The 27,003-nt window shown below is 38.7% G+C and overlaps 3 protein-coding genes across 3 annotated transcripts; 1 reads left to right on the top strand and 2 right to left on the bottom strand.

The window, feature by feature from the left end:
• Window positions 1–887: 887 nt before the first annotated feature.
• LOC113524473 (coiled-coil domain-containing protein 74A) lies at window positions 888–13,723 on the bottom strand. The gene is made up of 9 exons (XM_034306377.2): window positions 13,698–13,723; window positions 13,529–13,582; window positions 13,010–13,254; window positions 12,847–12,894; window positions 12,708–12,759; window positions 12,429–12,609; window positions 11,675–11,775; window positions 11,506–11,562; window positions 888–5,003 (listed from the first exon to the last, which is right to left on the bottom strand). The coding sequence occupies exons 3-9, from the start codon at window positions 13,131–13,133 to the stop codon at window positions 4,865–4,867; spliced, it is 702 nt and encodes a 233-aa protein (XP_034162268.1). The 5' UTR covers window positions 13,134–13,254; window positions 13,529–13,582; window positions 13,698–13,723; the 3' UTR covers window positions 888–4,864.
• A 308-nt stretch (window positions 13,724–14,031) lies between these two features.
• Window positions 14,032–18,428, bottom strand: tmem127 (transmembrane protein 127). Its single transcript, XM_026910771.3, has 4 exons — window positions 18,051–18,428; window positions 16,681–16,993; window positions 16,077–16,241; window positions 14,032–15,936 (listed from the first exon to the last, which is right to left on the bottom strand). The coding sequence occupies exons 2-4, from the start codon at window positions 16,919–16,921 to the stop codon at window positions 15,626–15,628; spliced, it is 717 nt and encodes a 238-aa protein (XP_026766572.1). The 5' UTR covers window positions 16,922–16,993; window positions 18,051–18,428; the 3' UTR covers window positions 14,032–15,625.
• Window positions 18,429–19,447: 1,019 nt separating this feature from the next.
• On the top strand, window positions 19,448–26,647 carry ciao1 (cytosolic iron-sulfur assembly component 1). The gene is made up of 7 exons (XM_026910764.3): window positions 19,448–20,133; window positions 20,220–20,368; window positions 22,797–22,908; window positions 23,514–23,602; window positions 23,729–23,918; window positions 24,010–24,091; window positions 25,755–26,647. The coding sequence occupies exons 1-7, from the start codon at window positions 19,995–19,997 to the stop codon at window positions 25,987–25,989; spliced, it is 996 nt and encodes a 331-aa protein (XP_026766565.2). The 5' UTR covers window positions 19,448–19,994; the 3' UTR covers window positions 25,990–26,647.
• The last annotated feature ends 356 nt before the right edge of the window (window positions 26,648–27,003 follow it).

The raw sequence follows: 27,003 nt of genomic DNA on the forward strand, positions 1-27,003 counted from the left end.
GTGTGTAGATAGAACCCTTTCTCACAAAAAACATTCAAGCTCAACTAAATCACCCAAACCATGTGGCAAAAGGGGAGACCTGAAGCGGGCTGTGCACAGGAGATGCCCTTACAAATTGATGGATCTATAATCTTTTTGCAAGAAAGAGTGGGAAAATATTGCCAAGTCAAGATGTGCCATGCTGACAGACTCTTACCCAAAAAGTCTGAGTGGTGTAATAAATGTAAAAGGTTCTTCAACAAAGCAAAATTAGTTTAGGGGTGTGCATACTTATGCAACTAGGTTATTGGAAGTTTTTTTTATTTTTCCTTTTTTCCATAAAAAGTTTCTGATTGCTTTTCAATTAAAATAAGATGACAATTCCATACTGCATTAGTGCACTGGATTCTGAGCTGGATTCTGAACTTGTTCTTATGTGGAAAGTGAATTAGATGAGTCTTGCCTATTGCCTATGATTACACCACATCTTGCAAAGGAGCTTAGATTCCCAGAAACAGAAATTGAATTAACAAACACATGTGGGTGCTACAGTGCTGTGATTAGCGGAAGGGCAAATTAGAGACCTTCTGTAGGATGAAGGTGGCTTTTGCCAAGGTTTTGGTAAATTATAATGGTAGTCATTTTCTGAAATGGATGGACTATGTAAGCTTCCAGTGTGTGTGTGTGTGTGTGTGTGTGTGTGTGTGTGGTAGCCGGAAGTCCGGCTGACGGAGGCCCCCAGTTTCTCCATGAATCCAACCCATACTTGGGATGTGAATTGGGCTCCCTGGTCACGCACAATGTCCTCCGGGATGCCAAAGTACAGATGCCGAAGTAAAGATGAGTTCTGCAGTATCGAAGCTGGAAGGAAGTACAGAGAGGGGAGCAGGTGAAGAGACTTGGAAAAGTGGTCTATTATTACCATAATGAGTGTTGTTCAGATACATGGGGAGGTCAGTGATGAAGTCAATGGCTATATGTGACCATGACTGCTGTGGCGTAGGCAAGGGGAGTAGCTTTCTCACAGGCAGGAACCGGGATACTTTGGCTTCGGCATATCAGGAGCATGATGAGATGAACTTGTGGACGTCTTGGAGCATGTGGGGCCACTAATATTTGCCCTGAAGATGTTGATGTGTTCTGTGAGTGCCCGGTGCGTCCAGTAGCTGGGGAAATGTGAGCCCACATGATCAGTTTACCTCTGAATTGGGGAGGCACATATTTTTTTGCCTGTTGGGCATTGTCCAGGAACTCTCACCTCAGATGTGCTCTCTATCTCCCAATTGATGTCCCAGGATATAGCCCCTACAAAGTGTGACTGTGGTAGGATACATTCCTCCGTGGTTTATGTGGGAGGGGCTGGATAGAGATGGGAGAGGGATTCAGCCTTTGCGTTCTTACATAATGTATTCTAGGTTCTTGTGGTCTGTGAAAATTTTGAAGGGGGGGGAGGGTTGGCTCCCTCCAGCCAGTGGCACCATTCCTCTGGGGCTATTTTCACTGCCAGGAGCTCCTTCTTGGCAATGTCATAGTTGCGGTCGTCTTGTGAAAGCTTCTTCGAAAAGAATCTCTGTGATAGTATAGTTCCCACCCCTGTTTCAGAGGTGTCAACCTCCACTATGACACCTTGGAGGGGTCAGGGTGTTTAAGTAAGGAGCCGAGGTAAAGGCCTCTTTGAGGCACTCAAATGCTTGGTTTGCTGAGGGGTTCCACTTCAGCTTGTAGGGTCCCAGAGTGAGCTCTTCGGAGGGACTTACAAACGCTGCGACCTACAAACATGGCCACTCAGGACCACACTCCCCACCACATGCCTCACTGGCATATTCAAGCTCACCTGACTTGTAGTCATGTACACCTGTTTCCAATCACACACACAATAGAAATGGACTCCAAATCACCACACGATGCAAAGTATCATTCAGTGTCCATTTCTCCTGACATGCCAAACCTGCACGTTGCTATTGTTATCCTGTTTTTTGATTGTGCTTTCTCTGGTTTTTGTGATTCTGATTTTCTCTGTTTGCTGATCGCCTGACCTTTTTGCTGATTTTTGACTCTGCCTTTGTCTCACATTTTTGGATTTGTTTGCTCCGCTGCTTTCAGTAAAAGCATTAGTTTGCAACTGCATCCACTTCACTCGTCTGACACATTACAGCCTGAAAAGTCCTTCAAATAGACGTTTACAGACACAGAATACCTTGTCACATAAAATGATACACAATAATTATACTCTATAAAGCAGCAAGTCTTTTATACATGCAGTTAGGCAGCTTGGTTATGCTAAATTGCCTCACTAATTCACTAACTGTGAATTTGTGCCCTGCATTAAACTGGCATCCAATTTGGGGTGAATTGTCCCATCTTGCACCCAGTGTTACATTTCATACAGTTCATTGAGACCCTGACTAGGATAAAGCAGTTAATAAAGATGAATGAATGACGAATGTAAGAGTTTAAGTAACTATAAGGTCTTTCCTCTAAATCCCACTGATGAATTGCAGCTTTTATTTACAGTAGTACCGTGTACTATCTAGTGGCTTCAAGAGCACTAATCCAAAAGGCTAAATGGCTAAGTACACATTAACCAGCTTTTAAAAAATTCTGTACCAATCACATTACAGGTTTTTTTTCTGTTGTTTTGTTGTTATAGTAGTGCACACAGAACGAATGGCACACAGGCTCTACAAATTAAAACTTCTTTTTCTGAAGATGTACGCAAACACTGGTCATGTTTGTGTGAATGCAAGCCAAATGAAAAAACTCTGTTCTGTTAAACTTACACTTCTTTAATCAAAAGGATTTTGCTAGTACAACACCGCCACTAATATGCACCACGGTGCGCTGACAGTTACTACATTTATATGGTAAATGTTTTATTTGTAAAATTAAATTACAACCTGCTCTTCCCCTTGTTTTATCCAAATAATGATCAAAAATGTAATCATAAATTAAAATCAGTAATTATTCAGATTAATGATTTGCATTCTTGTGTATATATGTACCTGCACTCATTGCTCTTTGCTAAAACATCCTCACAAAGGCTATGAATATCTGACAGGCTTGGCATGTTGGAAAACTGCTTTTTTATTTAAAAAAAAAAAAAAAAAAAACTACAGCATGTGAGGCAAGGATGTTTTGAGAGCATGTAGAGACACATTCATGCTACTAGTTAATAGTTAATGAACAGAGGCTGGATAATTTGTTAGTCACTTGTATTACTTGTGAGAAATGAGTATGTACTTCCTTTGTTACACATGAGAGGAGACAGGAGAAAAAGGTAAGTTTCATTTATGGTGAACAGTCTTTACAAAATTAAAATAGCAACCACTTTCAAACCGCTTCCAGGTACCACTTTCAACAAAAACTCCTGCCGCACATTGTCTTTAACATTTAGGATGAACTGGAACACCAACATCCTGCCAGGCCCTCTTGTCCAACACCAGTGCCTAACCTCTTGCACTCTTGTAGCTGAACGGGCAAATGGCCACAGTCCAAAATCTAACAGAAAGAATTCCCAGAAGAGTGGAGTTACAGCAGCACGGAGGGGGACCAACTACATATTAATGCCTGCGGTATTGGAATGGGATGTTCAATACTCAGGTGTCCCGCATACTTTTGGCCATAGAGTGTACATTCTAAAAAGAGGTGATACTGTTTTTGTGCTTCAGTTAATGCTTTTATGGCTGGAATAATAACAATTTAATCATTCTATTTATACTGCAGTGTTGTTGAATTCTTGAATTTTGTTGATTAATTTTCTAATGGCTCTGGCAATTGTGCTGGCTATAATTCCAATCCCAGGTTTATATTAATGTCCTTGTTCTAATGTGTTATCATTTCTTCATAGTTCATTAGTAACATCTAAATCATTGAATGGCAGACACGCCACATAATCTAAGGCTAATAATAAACAGTCTCATTATTTAACAAAGAGAAACATATATGTTGATATGGGGATGTTTTCTGTAAGGAGACATTTATTTAACATTTATGGAAGGAGTCCTGGGTGTCAGCACTTTTAAATGGTCAGAAGGTTTTGTCATGGTAGAGTCTAAAGGCCAGAGGACTTTCTGGGTTTTTCTGTAACATGAAAAGCTTTTTGTCATATTAGCTAAAAGAAGGAGAAAAAACAGAGACTGATGAGGGTATGACTGTTTATAACTGCTATATAAGTGATAACAGGCCCTAACTTCCACAACATTAAACGTAACTATTGACTGATTTTTTGAAAAAAAAGTACGCTGTGTTGTCCTTTTGTTGGTAAATTGCTGTGCTATAAGAGAAATAAAACAGTTTGGGATGTGCTTTTATAGGAAAATAATACGCTTAGGGGTGGTAACCACACCACACCACGTAGATTATTTTTGCCTGGAAAATAACACACCCCATTATGTTTTATTCCTTACATATCATACTGGCCTTATTTAATTTGATATTGCCTTGATACCGCTTCACAAGTAAAAGTTATGTAGGCTAATACTTAGCCTATTATTTATTACTTATATGTTTTCAGAATTTGTGTCCATGTGAATTCCTACTGTGTTTAGTGTTTTAAAGCCCTAATCCACTGGATATAACAGATATCAGGGGTAATTTATTATAACTTACAGGGCAAACTGAAAAAAAAAACAGAAAGAAAACAAAACAAGATATCAACAGCTACCATCCAATATTCCAAAACAAATTATAGCATTTAAGGCACTGACACTCTGATGTCAACTGTCATTATCCACAATCTGAGAAGATGCACAGGTCAAATAAGAAAACTTCTGCAAGATGACAATGTGGGAGAAAAAAGTAGGAGATAAAACATAACAATTCAGAATAAAAATAGAAGCAAATTTTTAATTCATTATGTTTACTGATGCATATAGCTGTTATATAGCTAGGAGAAGATGGCTCTTCTGAGGCGCATTTTGTGTACGGCCTGGGCACGTTTCTGCCTCTCTGTCAGGTTGCTGCTCATGGTCTGTCTGATGGTAGGCAGAATAACCTTCTCTCTCACACTCACCTGGGTCTGTTGTCTACAGCAAGAAAATAAGTTGTCATAATAGGATCATAATAGGACATGGAATACTATCATTATATATATATATATAATATGTACACACACACACACACACACACACAGACGGGTCCATAAGTATTTGGACAGTGACACAATTTTCATAATTTTGTATCTGTACACCACCACAATGGATTTGAAATCAAGCTGTAGCAATCATGATGTGATTGAAGTGTAGACTTTCAGCTGGTGTTTAACAAAAATATTGCATTAACCATTTAGTAATTACAGCCATTTTTTGTAGTCAGTGCAGCCAGTCTAGTCCCTCCATTTTCACTAAAAAGTAATTGGACAGACTAACATAATTACAAATATAAGGATTATTCTTAATACTTGGATGCAAATCCTTTGCAGTCAATGACTGCATGAAGTCTGTAACCCATGGACAACATCAAATGCTGAGTTTCCTCCTTTGAGATGCTTTGCCAGGCCTCTACTGCAGCCGCCGTCACTTTGCTGCTTGTATGTGGGTCTTTTTGCCTTCAGTTTTGTCTTCAGTCCATTTAAGAACATTCCATTTCTTTGCCTTAAGAAGCTCTTGGGTTTCTTTTGTGGTATGTGTTGGGTCATTATCCATCTTGACTGTGCAAATCTGTCCTATCAGTTTTGCAGAATTTGACTGAATTTGAGCAAAAAGTATAGCTCTATACGCTTCAGAATTCATCCTGCTACTTCTATCAACAGTCACATCATCAATGAACACCAGTGACCCAGTTCCACTGGCAGCCATACAGGCCCATGCCATAACACTGCCTCCATCAACTGTTTGACAGATGATGTGGTATGCTTTGGTTTGTGCACCCTTCCTTTCCTTCTCCATATTCTTCTCTTCCCATCACTTTGGTACAAGTTAATCTTGGTTTCTTCTGTCCAAAAAATCTTGTTCCAGGACTGGGCAGGCTTTTTCAGATGTTTTCTAACAAAGTGTAACCTGGCCTTTCTGTTCTTGAGTGTTACCAGTGGGTTACCTCTTGAGGTAAACCCTTTGTATTTACATTTTTGAAGGCATCTCTTGATTGAAGACTTTGACAGTGATAGGCCTAGTTCCTCAAGAGTGTTCTTGACTTGGCTAGATGTTGTGTAGGCTTGATGTGTCTTCACTAAGGAAAGAATTCTGCTATCATCCACTTTAGTTGTCTTTCATGGTCTTCCAGCCCTTTTGGTGTTGCTGAGCTCACCAGTGCATTCCTTCTTTTTAAGAATGTACCAGACAGTTGATTTGGCCAATGATAAATGCAAATGGCACTTGGAATCAACTCCAGATCTTTTATCTCCTTAATCTGACATGAAATAACAAGGAAACATGCCAGACTGGCCATGAAACTGCTTATCAGCCAACTGTCCAATTACTTCTGGAGGGACTATGTAAAAATGGCTGTAATTCCTAAACAGTTAAGCCAATATTTTTGTTAAACCCCTTGAATTAAAGCTGAAAGTCTACACTTCAATCGCATCTTGATTGCTTCATATCAAATCCATTGTGGCAGTGTACAGATACACCACTGTATATATATATATATATATATATATATATATATATATATATATATATATATATATATATATATATATATATATATATATATATATATAGGAAAGGCAAGGCCAACTCTTTTGTTTTTGCTATACACTGAAGACAATTGGGTTTGAGATCAAAAGATGAATAGGAGATGATAGATAAGAATTTCAGCCTTAATTTCCTGATATTTACATCTAGCTGTGTTGAAGGCCTGGTGTATTGTACGCAGGACAGAGGGCAGCAACGACACCTCTTCTTCCCTGATCCCCATCCACAACAACCCAGAGTTTTTGCCTAGTATTTCAGATCCAGGATGGTAGACTTCATGATCTGTTTATTGAAAGCTCCCTGATGTCATTCAAAGACCTGGTTATGAAATATAATCTGCCTAGATCTCTTTTTTTATTCTCCAAATTAGGAGAATAAAAGGAGAACATATCTCTTGCCACTAACTTCTCAATGTCGGATATGGAGTGGACTTTGTTAAATCCTCTGCTACATAAGCAGATCATTTGTTTTTATAATGCCCTTTCTTTATATTATGTAGCAGGCACGCAGGACCTTAGAAGGCTATAGGGGAGGGAGCTTCGAATGGCCATAACAGAGGAAGATTGGGAACTGGTCTGGAGTCAGGCAAATAAGATCTCCATTTGCAACAGGGCTAGAGCTATTCAGCTCAGGATTGTGCATAGACTGCATATTACACCACTCATTAGAAATAAGTTTAACCCAAGTAAGTCCTCATTATGCTCTAAATGTAAGGTTGAAGTGGGAGATTACACCCATTGTATATGGGACTGTTGCATAATTAAGACTTATTGGTCAGAAGTTAGTCGTGCTATGAGCTGAATATTTGGATTGGAACTAGAGCTGGATCCATGGTCTTTGATTTTTGGTCTCCCAGTCAGGCAATTGCCAAACAAATTTGCTAGAAGTTTATTTGATATTTTAGCCTTTACTGCCAGGAAAAATATACCGTTAACCTGGATCAGTGACAAACCCCGTTCTTCGAAAGGTTGACATAAGATTATAAGAGAAATTATCCCTTTGGAATTCCTAACGAGTTATTCATTTGTCAACTGAGGCTTTTCATTGTATCTGGACTCCTTATCTTGATAATACTGATGCCTTTTTGAGTGACATTTTGAGGTATAGTATGTCATACTGCTCCTGTCTTTTATATGTGGTTTGTTTCTCTTTTTTCTTTTCTTCATGTATTTCCCATACTATTGTTGTAAGTGCCAGGCCTTGTACGTTTGGTTCTCTTTGTGTTGTAAGTGGTTAAAATGTTAATTGAAAATATATATATATATATATATATATATATATATATATATATATATATATATATATATATATATATATATATATATATATATACAGTCCTGTGCAAAAGTCTTAGGCACCCTAATTTTTATTGATTTTTATTTTATGACTTCTACATTGATTCATTACAAAAACATTTTAGATTTCCAAACATTAGTTTTCCAGCACAAAATTAAATGTTACAGAAAAATGTTTGTATGTCAGTAAAGAAAGCAGCATATTACATAAAAGACCACTTTTCAGACAGAAAAACATAATGAAGGCTGCTGGGTTTTGCTGCAAAAATAAGAAGTGAGTATGACAGTCAAAGTCTCCAGAAGAACTGTGGCTGGTTCTGCAAGATGCTCAGTAAAACTTACAGCTCATTTCCTTATAAAACTGCACACATTGTACCTGAGACTACTTTTTTTTTTAAAGCAAAGGATCGTCACACCAAATATTGACTTTGTTTCATTTATTACTGTTTACTGCTCTTTATAGTATTTTTTTAATGTAGAAACATTTAGTTTCATTATTTTTGAAGGCATCTTTGCTCTACAGCATTTCTTTGCATGTGCCTAAGACTTTTGCACAGTACTGTATATCAAAGGATGGGATATATTAGGCAGCAAGCGAACAGTCAGTTCTCAAAGTTGATGTGTTGGAAGCAGGAAAAATGGGCACGCCTAAGGATCTGAGTGACTTTGACAAGGGCCAAATTGTGATGGCTAGACGACTGTGTCAGAGCATCTCCAAAATGGCATGTCTTGTGGGGTGTTCCCGCTATGTGGTTAGTACCTACCAAAAGTGGTCCACGGAAGGACAACCGGTGAACCAGTGACAGGGTCATGGGCGCCCAAGGCTCAGTGGTATGCATGGGGAGTGAAGGCTAGCCCGTCTGGTCCGATCTCACAGAAGCGCTACTGTAGCACAAATTGCTGAAAAAGTTAATGTTGACTATGACAGAAAGGTGTCAGAACACACAGTGCATCGCAGCTTGCTGCTTATAGGGCTGCATAGCCACAGACCATTCAGAGTGCCCATGCTGACCCCTCTCTACCGCCGAAATAGGCACGCAGCCTGGTCTGATGAATCACGTTTTACAACATGTGGATGGCCAGGTGCGTGTGTGTTGCTTACTTGGGGAAGAGATGGCACCAGGATGCACTGTAGGAAGAAGGCAAGCTGACGGAGACAGTGTAATGCTCTGGGTGATGTTCTGCTGGGAAACCTTGGGTCCTAGCATTCATGTGGATGTTACTTTGACACGTACCACCTACCTAAACATTGTTGCAGACAAAGTACACCACTTCATGGCAACTGCATTCCCTAATGGCAGTGGCCTCTTTCAGCAGGATAATGCGCCCTGCCACACTACAAAATTTGTTCAGGAATGGTTTGAGGAACATGACAAAAGGTTCAAGGTGTTGACTTGGCCTCCAAATTCCACAGACCTCAGTCCGATCAAGCATCAGTGGGATGTGCTGGACAGGTAAGTCCAATCCATGGAGGCCCCCCACGGAACTTACAGGACTTAAAGGATCTAAGCTAAGGTTTTGGTGCCAGATACCACAGCACACCTTCAGAGGTCTTGTGGAGTCCATGTCTCAACAGCCAGAACTGTTTTAGCGGCACAAGGGGGACCTACACAATATTAGGCAGGTGTTGATGATATGGCTGATCGGTGTACACACACATACACACACACACACACACACACTATATATATATATATATATATATAATAGAACATGTGACTGACAGGTGTTTCCTGGTGTGCTCTGTTGATTGTTTAAACAGTCAATAGCTCTGAATGTCTACTGTTGGTTTGAGCCCTGTGTTTTGAATGTGAAGTCTGCATTTGATGTTAAAAGGGATATACCAACATGAAGACCAGAGAGCTGTCTATGGGAGAAAAACAAGCCGTTTCGAGAAACAAGAGAAAATCGATCTTAGTCATTGCACAAACATTGGGCATAGTCAAAACAACAATTTGGAATGTCCTGAAAAAGAAAGAAACGACAGACATACTAACAACCAGACATCAAACGGCCAAGGAAAACAGCAGTTGATGAGAGAATCATTGTGAGAGCTGTGAAGAAAAACCCAAAAACAACAATCAGTGACATCACCATCAACCTCCACAGGGCAAGAGTGAAGGTATCATAATCCACCATTCGAAGAAGACTTCAAGAGCAGAAGTATAGAGGCCAAACCACTCATCAGCAGTAAGAATCAGAAGGCCAGATTGGAATTCTCAGAGGAATACAGAGATGAGCCACCAAAGGAACCACGATTAACCTCTACCAAGGTGATGGAATGACCAAAGTGTGGAGAAAGAAAGGATCTGCTCATAATCCAAAACATACAAGCTCATCGTTCAATCACGTTGGAGGTAGTGTCATGACTTGGGCTTGCATGGCTGCTTCTGGCACAAGCCCACTAATCTTTATTGATGATGTAACTCATGATGGTAGTAACAGAATTAATTCATCAGTCTACAGAAACATTCTGTCTGCCAATTTACAGAGAAATGCATCCAATCTAATTGGGAGGAACTTCATCATGCAGCAAGACAATAACTCAAAACACACTGCCAACACAACAAAGGACTTCATCAGAGGAAAAAAGTGGAAGATTTTAGACTGGCCAAGACAGTTACCAGGCTTTAACCCAATTGAGCATGCATTTCACCTCCTGAAGAGGAGACTGAAGGGAGAAACCCCCCAAAACAAACATCAATTGAAAGAAGCTGTGGTACAAGCCTGGAAAAGCATCACAAAAGAAGAATGCAACAGTTTGGTGATGTCAGTGGGTCACCAGTTTGATGCAGTTATTGCAAGCAAGGATATGCAACCAAATGTTTGTTATTTACTTTCAGACTGTCTGTTCCAATAGATTTGGAAAACATTACAAAAAAACTGGGTGGTCTGCCACCAAACTTGTTTAACACATCTAGATGTATCAGGAATAATATCAGGAAATGTAATCTGAAATATCAGGAAATGTAATCTGAAATTCTGATCTGTCATCTCATATTGATCTTTTGATTTCAACCCCAAATGTCTTCAGTGTATAGCAAAAAAAAAAAAAATAGAATTGGCCTTGTCATTCCAATACTTTGAATATAAATCTACAGTACCTTGCTTCACCCCCTTGAACTATTCCACATTTTAAAAAGTGTTACAACCTGGAACTGGAACTGAATCTGAATCTACATAAAATAGCCCATGTTCTAGGGGGAACAATTTGCAAAATTATTTACCAAAAAAAAAAATAATAACATTTTTGTGATTATACAGTCCCTTCCAAAAGTATTTGAACATTCTGTGGCGTACCATTAAATCCATTATTAAAATATTGAAAGAGCACAACCAAGACTCTGGCTATGCACCAAAGTCCAAGAGGCCAGGAGTAACTCTGAAGAAGCTAGAGAGATCCACAGCTCAGATTAGAGAACCTGTTCACAGGACAACCATAACCATGGACACTCCACACGGTTTATGAATATGAAACTTTATGAATAGATTGTGTGAAGAAAGCCATTATTGAAAAACGCCAGGGGGTGAATACTTATGCAAGGCACTGTATAAATCTATATTCTTTATAAGTAAGAGATGCAGATGAGTCAACCTACTGTATTTTTGGCAAGGGCTTAAGAGTTAGTTTTGGAATGTGTGTCAACTCTCCACTTCTGGACGCAAGAAATAAATAACAGCATTAGTAGATGATATGTCTTTGAGTAGGTGAAAAAGACACAGAGTACCACAGAGTGCCCTGAAATAGTGATATAATGACAAGAGTACCTTGTGTTGTCAGAGAGATATGTCTTTGTTATATTGCAGACCTCAGGTGAGAGTTTCTTTTTATTCACCACATCTCTGAGAACAGCCTTCACCCGCAACAGCTGAGATAAAAGAAAAATACGGCCTTGATGCGTATCGTTGTGTTACATATTGTTGGTTAGCTTGTGAAGTGTTTTTAATCCTTATTCTTTATTCAATTTGCAATTATGTTGTGCACTATATGATAAATAACAACACATCACTGGCCTACATTATTTTTCTCAAAATCATTTACATTTGTTGGCTCATGTGAATGTAGTGATTCATCAATTTTTTTTTTCCCAAAAGCATTGTAAATTTAACTTAACTTTAAAGTTGCTAGAGATTGTTCAGTGTGTATAATCAAGTTATAAGTTATACTACAATGTTTGTTATTATGGATGCTTCAAAATAGTTACTTCCGTTTGGTAACATCCTGCTTACCATAAGCAGCGTAGCAATAGTTTTCTTCTAAACTTCATTATTTTGACCTTAAATTGTCTAATCCAGAATCATATCTCATCTACTGTGATCCCATTCTTTTATTCACTATATAATAGCTCTGTGCAAAAAACATAGTTGTCAGACCTGCAATTCAACTAATTATTATGCTCACAAATGTAACTTAATTGTTGTGCAAATAATTAAATATTACAACCTAAATTATGATAAAAGTTTAGCCAATAATAATGACATGAAAATTTAAAATCAGCATAGGTCTATATGAATTTCTCACCTCCTGAGACTGCAAGGTATTGGCGTTATAGAGCTGTCGGATCAAAGCCTCACACTCCTGCAGGGTTGGAGTGCGTGGAGGCCGGGATGAACCGTCTTGGATCCTCAGAGGAAACAGAGACATCATGATGGCCTCATTGTGTTCTACACAATGCCATCTTGTCTCTGGCTTCTCTTCAGAGCTTAAGAAGATCAAAGCAAGTAAAAATTAATGAACTGGTGCTGGTCATTTTGTGAATGTTTCCTATGTACACTAGGTGGAGTGAGTTTAGTATATTACCCGATGACACCAGTCTGGCATTGCTTTTCATGTAAGCCCTCTGGCCTAGGCTCTAACAAGAGTTGGACACATCACAGAGAATGTTATTACAGATCTTTCAGATTTCACAGAAATGCTGTGCATGGAGTTCATATGCTACCTCTTGGAGGATGCTGCTGTTCTCCCATAATCAGTTGATACTGAAACTCTGAAAAAGAGTGACACATCTGTGAGCAAGGTAAGACATTTGTGCAGCTGCTTGTTTACAGTGTCCACAATACTGAACAACACTGAACTACAATACTTAAAATGCTTCTTCATACCTTTGTTAGCTCGCTTCAGGTGTTCAATCTCCTCGTGTAGCTTCTCCAGTGTGGTTTTATGCGTCTGCTGAAGGAACAGGATGTCTTTCTCCAGTGAGGCTACCCTCGCCCCGGCCGTGTCCATCCCTACACTGGTCTGAGTTGTCTTATGGCCGTGTCTGTCTGATGGTGCTGCTTTATGCTCACATTCAGAGGAAAATAGAAGAGGGTAACGAGCCCGATCGAGGGTCCCAACCCGGCTCCAGCTGGGCAAATTTCGCAGAGGAGGTAAGTTGCTGGTGGACATAACGCTAATTAGCCTACTTTAACTCTTATTCACAAAGACAGCTAGACTGTCAGCTCTACCAGTCATCTGCTTCCAATACACACGAAGCAGTCCTGAGCCAAGAGCTATCTCTACTACTTCGCTGGAGTGCATTTTATACAAAAAGTGAACAAAACAGTTAATTTATGACCTGTCTGATCACAGAGAGAGATACCTCGTCTGGTGATTTAACATGGCTATCTAGCTAACACTACCTGGATGAACTTATCCTCGAAGCCTTGCAGAGCACATCTCCACGATCGCAAAACCTGAAAACATGAACCAGCTGTAATTATCAAATTATCATTATAATTATCATTATTAAATGCAAAACGCATTTGCCAGAAAACTCAACCGAAAAGGCTGTAACGATAAAGAAGTCACCTCCTGTGGTTTTCAGCAGGAATCAAACGTTGTCATGACAACGGCAAACTCGGCAAGAACACCGGAAGTGACATGTAAATGACCTTTTAACGGTGTTTTATTATTGTTGTTGTTATTGTTGTTGACAAACAGGCTAATAACATTATAAATATAATTTTGATAATAGGTGGATATGATTTCCATCACTTTAGCAGTTTTTAAAATGGCGCACCTCCTGGCTGTGCTCCACGAACCCCTGGATCCTCAGACCCGACTTTGAGAAGCATTACTTTAAAGCCCAAGTCACCAGACTTAATACAGAAGTTATGAACAAAGCCACCCAGACACGCTACGATACCACAAAAATCATCCGTGAACCTTTATTTTCTATGTCGAAGCTACAGAAATGAATACAGAAGGAGAAACATAGCAGAACTGTCACAATCCACCCCAATATAAAAGCCAAAGCAATGCGTGTAAACCTCAGGAGTACATGTTTTTCAGTCAGCTCTCTAATGATCACTGAGTAAACACACATACATTACATAGTCAGGGCATGCTGTGAAATATCAAACAATTACAGAACTATAAACAATTTATGTGAACTGTGATCATATCAATACACACAAGGCTTGTGATTTTCTTAGATGAATTTTGGAGTAGCACTGTGAGCTGGGACATCCTCAATTATATAAACTAGCAAAGTATACTGCAAAAAAAAAAAAAAGAGAGACAGATGTAGGATTATAACTTTAAACAAATAGTGAAGACACTAACACAAGTTGGCAAAATGGAACACTTCATCAAAATCACAGCAAATGAGCCTGATAAAAATGGCAATGCCATAGAGATAGTAGATGTTCACCATGTGTAATGAATAATTAACAACATACAAGATAAAATAAATAGTATATTTGCTGTGAGGGAATATGTGCATTTTCTTAAAAGCCACAAATCACCAAATAACTAACTCTCTAGGGGAAAATAATTTAATTAAAAAAAATTCCACAAGACTTTGGAGAAAATGATGAAGTTTCTGCCACACACAGTTTTGCAATGGTTGAATTTAAAATCTATCTACAGAAAGTCAAACTCTGGCATCAAGGTCAATTGTTTTGAACAGCAAAATCACTATTTTACAATATTATCAAACATGAAGTACATAAATATAAAACATACTGGGCATCATTGAAGTGCAGTTTACTTAAGTTTCAGTGTTTAGAAAAAGAAACCAACCACCCCCTCTGAAAATATGTTAACAGTGAAAAAAAATGTTAACAGTGTGTGTGTATGGAAAAGTGAAAAAACACTCTGGACCAAAATGTGTGTACACATGACTAGCTGAACAATGTTACATCAAAACTGAAAGGAAAGCATTAATTATAGTGGCGTTTCAGGATAACTACAATGTGGAGCATTTTTACATGTGGAATGTTACAAGAGACTGACATGTACTATTTAACAGAAGATGAAAAAAGTAGAGGAAACCAAAAGTTCTCTCAAAACCCTACTCAATAAGCCCAACAAGCAGTTGGATTACTGTATGCCTAGTCTCAGTCTATACTTAGCTTCACATCAGTACATAGTAAAGCATGCGACGTTTGACCAAACCTAGGAGTTTTGTTTGGGTCTCAAGCCTTTACAGGCATCTACATGCAAACTACGGTAATGAAAGGTGAACATTTCTCAGTGATTATCAGCCTTTGCAGAAGCACTGCCATAATGAAATACTACAACTGACAGTTTTAAATGTGTGGATGGAGATGAGACAAGGGCAAATTGGCAATATAGTATTGTAAAGTATTAAATCTACATGTAGATGATTTATTACATGGCAAATGGACTTTGCATGTTGCTCAGTCCATGATTTGTTGAGAGGCTTCAAAAGGTACCTTAAGCAAGGGGGAGGGAGGGCTGGACAACACAAAAGACTTAACAATGCTTTTTCATCAGGGTGTGTAAGCAGGTGGTGGTTGGAACTGGTTGGCAATATCGTAGTCAACTGGATAAGTCTCACTGCTCTCCTCCATCTCAGAGAGTAGTTCTAGCGCCTGCTCCTCTTCCTCGGTGGGGTAATGGCGGAGCAGGTTAGCAGCCGTGGCTAAAATTGAAGCTCCTCCAGCTCCAGCCACCAAGTAAAAGCTGATGGCAAATGTGACGTAGATGAGCGAGCCATGGTACTTCTTGTGTTGCTGCTGCAGCGTGAGGATGAGCTCTGACGCCCAATAGCAGAAGCCAATCACAGTGGCACACTGGAGCACTAGACAGTGAGGAAGATGGCAGAGACATTCAGTTCAGGATTTCTTTTATATTTGAATACATTCCGTCTGTTCCCTGTTTTTAGTGATCATATATCATTATAAAATAAAACAGTAGTAAGCATCCTGACATGCTGAATACCTGTAAAAATGTGAGCGAAGGCATATCGGCGGGTGATTTTGAGAGCAGGGTGTTTAGGACCAAAGACATCCAGGAGAAAAGCTGTCAGACTACACAAGATGCCCAAGAAACAGAAGGCAGCAATGACTCGCAACAGTAGGATCGTCTGGGAATTAATACAGTAGTCTGTTGGGATAACAGAACAAACATTGATTGTTTATATAAATTTAAAACAGTTTATGAGAATGGCTCTTGGAGACCAAATCTTTGCCTATTTTATGCTTCTAAAACAAAAGAGCCAGGAATTTACTGTGTTAAGACAGAGCATGGTTAATACAGTGCTGAGAGTGAGCAACAATGTGGACTGTCTGTAGGTTTATGATAGAGCATTAAGAATACTGTTTATATAATTCAGCTAGCAGTAAGCATGTTTTCATATTCATAATGCTGCTGGGTGGCTATTCATGTTATGATGCCTGAACTTGTGGCATATTCTTAAAGACTTTTCACCATTCATGTGAAGGGCTTCATCAGGTATTTAAGATTGTACCGCAAGCTCAACAGTCTTCACTAATGAGTACTAGAGTATTTAGTGACTGTTAACAATAGGCTTATGAATAATTACCTTCAATGAGTTTCTCATCTATGTATCCCAGCACATCGGCCACCCCAAGCTCCTGTCTGGGACAGGTTCCTCCATGCACACGCAGCCACGCCGGTTCAGCCAGGGCCGTGCACAGGGCTGTGATGGACAGCGCACCAGGGAATGCAGATGCCAGACTGCGTTCAGGCTGCTTGGGAATGGCAGGCCCGCCTCGTCTCCTACGGGCTCCAGGAAGAGTGCTTCCCGCGGGGGCGTACATCATCCACTAGCCAAATCTTACAACTGAACAACACAATATGGTGGGGCTTAACTGGGAGATGACTGTCCTAGAATACTGAAACAGACAAATGTAGACACTTGCATATGAGTCATTTTTCAGCAGTACTCAGTTAATATAATGCTTTCACTCTGCTAAGCTATAACTGTGTTAATTTTACATATAACCTCATTCTGAAAAGTAGAGAACAGCAACCATGTTACTCTAAAATAGATAATTATCCTAATTATCAGTTCCTTATTATTAGAAATACCACATTTTCTCTTCCCCTACTGAAACCTCGAGTGATATTGTTTTCTTTAAAAATACTAAGTTGTAAAATGTTTTTAACTGAATCATTTCGCAGTTACTCTTTCATACAAAAATCACTTCCACTGTAAATATAATAAATATAAGAAAGTATAAATATAATAAAATTAATCCTAACTAAAGGGGGGAAAAACAGTTAATTTCCTGTTCCAAAAATAAATTTCTTTTCTAAATCCATTTCCAATCTTTGCCTCTTGTTACAGCATCCAATATCCAAATATCCAATCCACCATTTTTTGCAGGTATCAGCCTGATACACATACTGTGTGTGTGTGTGTGTGTGTTAGGAGATATATATATATATATGTACACACACACACACTTTGTATTATATTCACTTAGATGTCTCCAGGTATTACTGGCTCAAATAAGTAACAATTTGGATATCAAGGGTAGGAGCTCCTTGGCAGAAAAGCAAAGAAGTATAAAAGAAGGAACAATTTAAACAAAAATAGGATGATTACCACACAGGTCAGTTAAGTATTTTGAGCTTTCTTGCCTGTGTATTATAATTCTGATCATTCTGACACAATTTCAATTAATTGGCCAGATCATTAAAATCATGTTTATTAAATAACCAGCAAAGGTATTTAATAAATTTTAAGAATGTTATGTGTTATTTGTGTCAAATAAAAACTTTGGGGAATACATGCCTTCTTACTCAGCCTCGATGTGAAAATTAATCGGGTGTGTTTTTATAGTGTACACTAGAAGACATTGTAATATAGCTTAGATATCCGTTTATTGTGAAAACAAGAGACTGCTTTCTAATCGGCACCACTCTTTCGGTTGTGGAAACACTTACCTGTACAGCTCAGAGACGGTGTTTACTCAGAGTCAGAGCCAGTCATAGCGGAAGATTGTGAAGATTTACAGTAATCGCACAGGCCCAGGTTAGCTCAAAGCTACACAGCTATGGAAGCCGACAAAGACTCTCACATAAACCAACACATGACGGGTTCCTAAAATTGTAATGTCCTCTTTCAAAATCCAAAACCTTACAAGATTTGTAACTAAGATAGCGCCATTTTCGCGTTTTACAGCTAATCACAAAACAAAAACACAAAGGCTGTACATTAAGGAGCAAACAATCCGCTTCCGCGTTTTCTCCCCGTTCTTTAGACTTCCGCTTCCTGTTTTACAGCGTTGAGGAAGAGCAGCAGGGTGAAGTCCACTGTGGAGTAGTGATCATGCCTGTGCCCTAGTCCCTTCGAAGGCTCCCTCCCTCACAGGTAGTGCTCTGAAGGGTCCCTCTGTCGGGGTCGAAGTTAACGCCCAGGTAAAGCGCACTTCAACGCAATAAAGCTGAAGTCGCTGTTTAAGTGATATGACACTTTTTAAACATTAAATAGGCAAATGAACAAGCAAGAAAAATTTCTCCATGCTGCCTCCAGTTTCGTAGGGTAACAGGCTTGTAAAGTAGTAACAGTTACTGTCCTCTAATGTCCTACAACTAACAGGAAAAACTACTCCTGCAGCCTGCTGAGCTGCAACTAAGTGAAAAGCTGCTAAAAAGCACCTGTCTTTAAAAAAAAAAAAGCACAGTATCCTCGAAAAGAAACACAAAGGAGAGAAGTAGAGGCAGACAGGATGAAGCTGATGAAAACAGCTGGTTAAAAACCTGGTACGTTTATTTAAAAAAAAAAAAAAAGGCAAGCACAAAAAAAAGAAATGCTCATGAAAGGAGTAAAGTGAGGAGGAAAAACCTGACCACTCCAAATCCTGAAAAACTTCAGGATACCTCCTAATGCAGAAGAGTCAAACTCATCAGCAGGACATAATGTACGGCTATTCATTTTTAATCTACTATCTGTTTTATCGATTGACATTATTTATACGATCTGAAATTAGAATAGGACGTTTCATGGAAAAACTAACAAGCCTGTATGTAGGCCAATGTGCTAACATATACTAAAATATGTGTGTGTGTTTGTGTGTGTTTATATATATATATATATATATATATATATATATATATATATATATATATATATATATATATATATATATACGCTTTCCAAATATCGAAAATATATGAAGTATATGAAATATATGACGAAAATATAAGAAAAGCTTGCTAATGAAGAATTATGTCTCATCAGCACATTTTGTCAGTAGCTGAGTTTATGGCCCTGAGGGTTTTTTTGCTCTATTTTGCCCCCTAGTGGAATAACAGAGACTAGGTCTTTTTGTTTGAAAAAACAAAAGGTCTTTCGATGGAATTTCGGACCATAAGATGATTTTAGTGTAGAGCACGGCTTCTGAGTTCATTTGGTGGGACTGATTAGATCATTTATCGCTTGACACCTTTGCGGTAGATGGTTTAGTTTCGGGTTATGTGTCAGAGAGGTTTATCACACCGAATAGAGACATCATGGAATGAAATGAAATGAAATGAAATTACAGTGCTAGTGGAGCTCAGCTCTGTTTGCTGTTCACACAGACCAGAAGGTGCACTGCTGCAGGAGTTAGTCCCTGGATGGCGAGGAGTTTTTTTTTTTAATAAAACATTAATTAACATTTTTAATCTAGCACACAGGACTGGGGAAGTGTGTGTAGGCGGCGCTGTAGTGTATGTAGTATTGACCCAGCAAGCACCGAAGAAGGACCGAGCAGGAAGTCGGAAGTATCTGCTAAACACCTGTTTTAAGCAGCAGACGGTGAAGTTGTGGTGTAATTAGTAGGTCAGTGAACCCGTGTGCAGTGTTTGTTTGAACCCGTAAGCTCCGTGTGTTAGCGCAGTGAGCAGATGAAGGACACGCTGCAGCTGGTGCACAGACTGAGCGCTCACCCGGACTCGCGGTGCTGGTATGTGGCCTGGAGCCCCACAGGCGCGCTGCTGGCTTCCTGCGGAGGAGACCGAGCTATCCGGATATGGGCCAAAGAAGGTAGACCTGATTCACATACTCCCCCTAACCATTCTGGCTCATACTCATGGCTGAAGTGTACATCTGATTTAATGAATGTTAAACAGGAGACACTTGGCAGTGTAAGTGTGTGCTGTCAGATGGACACCAGCGAACTGTCAGGAAGATCTCCTGGTCGCCCTGTGGGAATTATCTCGCATCCGCCAGCTTTGATGCCACCACGTGCATCTGGAAAAAAAACGAGGACGATTTTCAGGTATACAGCATGTATATAGCATGTACTTGTACAGTGTAATATACAAACAAAGACCAACTTTATTACACACATCTATGTTTCTGGTGTAGAGTTAGAGATTATACCCCATGGCTTTCCATGCACAGTGTGTTAATCATACTCTAGCCCTCATCAGTGCTTAGTTTATGAATGAACTGCTGTGGGGTGGATGGTGCTGTCTGGCACACTGTTTTTCAGTGCAGCAGCAACACTACAGTGTAGAAAAGTTCTAGCAGATCTGCTCTTGCTGATACACTTGTACCAGCACACACACACACACTGAGCTTCAGTTACCATGTCCTTATCAGTGCTGTGCCGAAAATGAGCCGCCTGTCAAATAATATCTAGCCAGCAATGGTCTTCTGGTTAACCCTTTCCACTAATGGCGGAGAAGATGGGCACTGAGAATCTGTGTGTAGCAACAAGTAGGCTACTGTCAGTAACAGTGTATATACTGGTACTGTTACTGCAGGTAACAGTGTATATATTGGTACTGTTACTGTTAGTAAGAGTGTATATACTGATACTGTTACTGTCGGTAAGAGTGTATATACTGGTACTGTTACTGTAGGTAACAGTGTATATACTGGTACTGTTACTGCAGGTAACAGTGTATATACTGGTACTGGTACTGTTAGTAAGAGTGTATATACTGGTACTGTTACTGTAGGTAAGAGTGTATATACTGGTACTGTTACTGTCTGTAACAGTGTATATACTGGTACTGTTACTGTTAGTAACAGTGTATATACTGGTACTGTTACTGTTAGTAACTGTGTATATACTGGTACTGTTACTGTAGGTAAGAGTGTATATACTGGTACTGTTACTGTAGGTAAGAGTGTATATACTGGTACTGTTACTGTCTGTAACAGTGTATATACTGGTACTGTTACTGTCAGTAACAGTGTATATACTGGTACTGTTACTGTCGGTAACAGTGTATATACTGGTACTGTTACTGTCTGTAACAGTGTATATACTGGTACTGTTACTGTCTGTAACAGTGTATATACTGGTACTGTTACTGACTGTAACAGTGTATATACTGGTACTGTTACTGACTGTAACAGTGTATATACTGGTACTGTTACTGACTGTAACAGTGTATATACTGGTACTGTTACTGTCTGTAACAGTGTATATACTGGTACTGTTACTGTCGGTAACAGTGTATATACTGGTACTGTTACTGTCGGTAACAGTGTATATACTGGTACTGTTACTGCAGGTAACAGTGTATATATTGGTACTGTTACTGTTAGTAAGAGTGTATATACTGATACTGTTACTGTCGGTAAGAGTGTATATACTGGTACTGTTACTGTAGGTAACAGTGTATATACTGGTACTGTTACTGCAGGTAACAGTGTATATACTGGTACTGGTACTGTTAGTAAGAGTGTATATACTGGTACTGGTACTGTTAGTAAGAGTGTATATACTGGTACTGTTACTGTAGGTAAGAGTGTATATACTGGTACTGTTACTGTAGGTAAGAGTGTATATACTGGTACTGTTACTGCAGGTAAGAGTGTATATACTGGTACTGTTACTGTTAGTAAGAGTGTATATACTGGTACTGTTACCGTAGGTAACAGTGTATATACTGGTACTGTTACTGTCGGTAACAGTGTATATACTGGTACTGTTACTGTCGGTAACAGTGTATATACTGGTACTGTTACTGTTAGTAACAGTGTATATACTGGTACTGTTACTGTTAGTAACTGTGTATATACTGGTACTGTTACTGTAGGTAAGAGTGTATATACTGGTACTGTTACTGTAGGTAAGAGTGTATATACTGGTACTGTTACTGTCTGTAACAGTGTATATACTGGTACTGTTACTGTCAGTAACAGTGTATATACTGGTACTGTTACTGTCGGTAACAGTGTATATACTGGTACTGTTACTGTCTGTAACAGTGTATATACTGGTACTGTTACTGTCTGTAACAGTGTATATACTGGTACTGTTACTGACTGTAACAGTGTATATACTGGTACTGTTACTGACTGTAACAGTGTATATACTGGTACTGTTACTGTCTGTAACAGTGTATATACTGGTACTGTTACTGTAGGTAACAGTGTATATACTGGTACTGTTACTGTCGGTAACAGTGTATATACTGGTACTGTTACTGTCTGTAACAGTGTATATACTGGTACTGTTACTGTCTGTAACAGTGTATATACTGGTACTGTTACTGTAGGTAACAGTGTATATACTGATACTGTTACTGTTAGTAACAGTGTATAGGTGTTCAAGTACAGTAATGAACTACTGTCTTAGAGATATGACATGAAAGAGGGTAAGTGGAAAAAAATATCAAAATGTCACATTTAATTTAAAACTTTTCAGCTTGGCACTAAGAAAAAGTCTCGGATCTGTTTTTCCTCAGTGCCTTACTGTGTTAGAGGGACACGAAAATGAGGTGAAGTGTGTCGCATGGGCCCCATCTGGTAACTTACTAGCCACCTGCAGCAGAGACAAGAGTGTTTGGATATGGGAAGGTGCGTATTGTGAATTTGAGATATAACAAAATTCCGACCAAATTGCAGCCAAAAGTGACCCTTTCAGTTTTCAGTCAAAAGAGTACAAATGCCAAAGATTTTGACTTCCTGTTTATCACAAGGGATTTTACACTAGAGCTTTCATACACCACCTGATAGCATGACGTCCCTATCAACACGTGGGCCACATACAGTAGTTTTACATTTCATTTGATTTAATTATTGTCAGTTCGGTTTTTGGAATAATATTCTACTGAAGTGGCAAACTTGTCAATATTACAAGTGTTATTTCAATTACCATTAATTACATTTCAATTTCAGAACCATAAAAACAAAATAAATTATTACAATTTAAAGCTAATTAATAATAATGAGAGAATGCACACATTGTTTTTGGTTTTTGGTACAGAATCAACTTGAATGTTTTCCCTTGCCATTTCAGGGCATCAGCACAGTCAGGGAAATATTATTTTGAGTTTTAGTTTGCATGCTCCATCAAATTCTTGTGCAGCAGTAATAACTGCTTCCATCTCACCAGTGCATCATATACAGACACAAGGGTAAAATGTGTAGCTTTATATTAGCTTTTTTTTTTCTCTCTTCAGTGGATGAGGAGGATGAGTATGAGTGCGTGAGTGTCGTAAATTCTCACACACAGGATGTGAAACATGTAGTTTGGCATCCCACACAAGAGGTATGATTTACCTTGTTTAAAGATTTAATGTGGTTCTCTTATCACCTGCAGTTCTGTCTGTATCACTGCTAACACTATACGCTCTATTTTAGAGCACGTCAATATCATTGCTTTTCTTTTTTACAGCTACTAGCTTCAGCCAGTTATGACAACAAAGTATGTATTTATAAAGAAGAGGATGATGACTGGGAATGTCGGGCAACCTTAGAGGGACACACATCAACAGTGTGGAGTCTTTCCTTTGACCCTGAGGGACAGCGACTGGCCTCCTGTAGTGATGACCGCACTGTTAAAATATGGAAGGAGTGTGGGACAGGTGAAAGAAAACTTAAAGATAGGAAAATGTATTGCATAAATGAATTACAAAAGCGTTTTGTACTTGAAATTTTTGTATGACCTCCCTACAGGTGATGAATCTGTCGATGGTTCATGGAAGTGTGTTTGCACCTTGTCTGGCTTTCACAGCCGTACAGTATATGATGTCGCATGGTAAGTACTAGAATTTGTTTTGACCGTTGTGACTGCCTAAGCATTGTGACTCTTTGTTGTTCCTACTACAGTCTTGCACTCAGTTTTAGGCAGTTAGTTAAAATTTTCTTATAAATGTTAGAAGCCATGACTCTTACTGGAACTTCAGTCATTTTAAGAACACTCCAAACACCAGAATGCATCCAATTTATTCTACCAAGACATCTTTACATCTTGCCTTAATATGTTCACAGTATTCATATCTGGATTATCTAGTGGGTGATAAATAAAATATCCAGTTATTATGGTAAACATATACAAGGGAACTTCACCAGACATTACTGCACTGTTTTTTGTGTCATGAGTTTTCATCACGTTATTTGTACCAAGAAAAAACACTTACTTTAAAGCTAAGAGGGGATGGTCACACATGTGGATCAAATGATAATCTGGAAGAAGACAAAGAGTAGGCTGTAAGATCAGATATTTCTGAAGTATCTAATTATAAATCAAAGTAAAATTAAACTCACGTCTGCCTGTGTGCGTTTCCGGGCTCTCATTTTTAACGCTAAGCAGAGGAGAATAAATCGTAAATGCATTAGCTAGTCCAGCAGGCAAGTGGCAGCTCCAGTGTGCTTCCCAGTCCTGTGTTTTGGTTGAGGAGACCATGTTGACTAGGCTACAAAAGGGTGGCAGCTAGTGTAATGTTTTAATGTATTTTCAGCATCTTAAGTGCTTTAGCACAGACTAAGAGAAACAAAGGATTATATGATCATATAGTACATCATGTCTGCACTCTTGGCAAAAATTAAGCATTGGCTGTATGATTTGGTGTTCTGTTCTCAAATCAAACGTAAAAATATATTATTCCAGTCTGACTAGAGTCTTTATTTTCTTTCGATATATGTAATCGTGAGGTGACCACATGTTGTGGTAGCAGGAGAGTTATATGAGCTGGACTTTATTTTGCTCGGTTTTGTTCCTGATTATGTAAAGATGATCTGTCATCTGTGCACGCTAATTAACCTGCCTAGAAAAAAAATGCTCTACCATCAACTAGATCACGGCTCAGCTGACGTATGTTTAGCTTGCACTGTAGTTACAGCATCAGTGTGCATCACAACACTGTGAAGTGCATTATGTTTAAGATAAGATGTACCTTTGTTGATTCCCCCATAGGGGAAGTTCAGGTTGACACAGCAGCACAAGTAGCAGGAGTAACATCAAAGAAAAGAAAAGAATTTCCTATAAATACCTATATAATAGAAATAATAGAAACAATAAAATAGATCTGTGTTTATGTACATATGTTAGAGTTTTATTTGTATATGTGCAATGTCCTTGGTACTTAATATGTGGAATATCGTATCTGTGGAATGACAATGAACTGTTGAGTGTGTGTGTGTGAGACTCAGTCTCTTACAAAACAGTACATACTGTATGTACAAAATGAAAAAAAAATTTATTTTTTTTTTTTTAAAAGACTGGGATTTTTTTCTTTTTCTGGGAGTCGAACATACTTGTTCAACTACAACTAAAAAACTAATAGCCCAACAAGAAATCTAATTGTCCTGGGCATCAGGCTGATTTGTCCACCACTGCTGAAAATTTCTGACCCACACAAATAACTCCTTTAACTATATTCTTTATATGCTTTATATGTATTTTTTTAAACCTTTTTAAGGTGTCGTCTGACTGGTGCACTGGCTACAGCTTGTGGAGATGATGGCATTCGTGTTTTTAAGGAGGAAGCAGCCTCTGATCCTGAGCAGCCTGTGTTTTATGTATCTGCTCATGTGCCCAAAGCGCATAGCCAAGATGTTAACTGTGTAGCCTGGAATCCGAAGGAAGCAGGTGTGCTGGCCACATGCAGTGACAATGGAGAAATTGCTATCTGGAACTACCAATCAGATGCTTAAAATGGGGAGGGAATGTTCTCTGTGAGCTCTGCATTGGTTTCACAAAGCACTCACATTAACAGTAGTATGTAGCAACAGAGCTCATTGTTGCTTGTTGTGTATTTGCTGTGTTTTAGTGTCTGCTTTTTGGGCTTATTTTACAGTGATGCAGACACAGCAACAGCGCTGTCACATGTTTCTTCCCAGATCATTTCTTGTGTAATGCTTTTACAAAAATGTGTGTCTGACAAAATGTGTGTATAGCAAAGATTACCCCCAAATTCTGGGTTCCTCAAATACCCAGCTTTTGCATAAAGAATTTCAAGGAAGGAACCCCTTTGTAAAATCTCAATATATTTCCTTTGAAATGATCCAGTTGTATTAAAATATATACAAATATTAAGTAATTATACTTGTTTGTTCTTATATATCATTATAAAAAGCCTCAGGCATTTATATGCAAACCTTTGACCAATAATGTAGCAGGTACATATGTTTTATTCAGAGTTCTGTCCAAAATTGGTACTTATATTATGTATGATTATCAGCAGAAATGTTACCCTCTAAACAGTCAAAACTGTTGTTCAAAGGGGCATAATTTCAGCTTTACTTTCTGAATCAATAAATGGCTGTATAAATGCATTAACATTTCTGTAGGCAAAATAAATGAAATGATGCAGTGGTGAGTATTGTTTGATTGGTGAGAGGGTATGGTCAATTCTGAGAGCATCGATATGTTCCAGGACACTGCTCCTGAAAAACTAAACAGACTAATTTATCCATTCGTGCTTCTTGAGTGATATGCCCTTTGCAAACACCCTGGGGCAACATGATTTCCTCTTATACAATATTTTGACAAAATACATGTACAAATTTGAACTTGTTTCCAATACCAAAACTCCAAATATCCCTTAACATACCAGTTAAAGTCCAATATTATGACTATTATGTATTATAATATTTAAATATGTCATCAACAATAACCTTTTTAGGGAAGCAGTATTAAATCAGTTATTTTCAAGGAACTACAATGAC

Source organism: Pangasianodon hypophthalmus, chromosome 8 (genome assembly GCF_027358585.1).
Source record: "Pangasianodon hypophthalmus isolate fPanHyp1 chromosome 8, fPanHyp1.pri, whole genome shotgun sequence".
In the NCBI taxonomy this organism is placed as follows: domain Eukaryota; kingdom Metazoa; phylum Chordata; class Actinopteri; order Siluriformes; family Pangasiidae; genus Pangasianodon; species Pangasianodon hypophthalmus.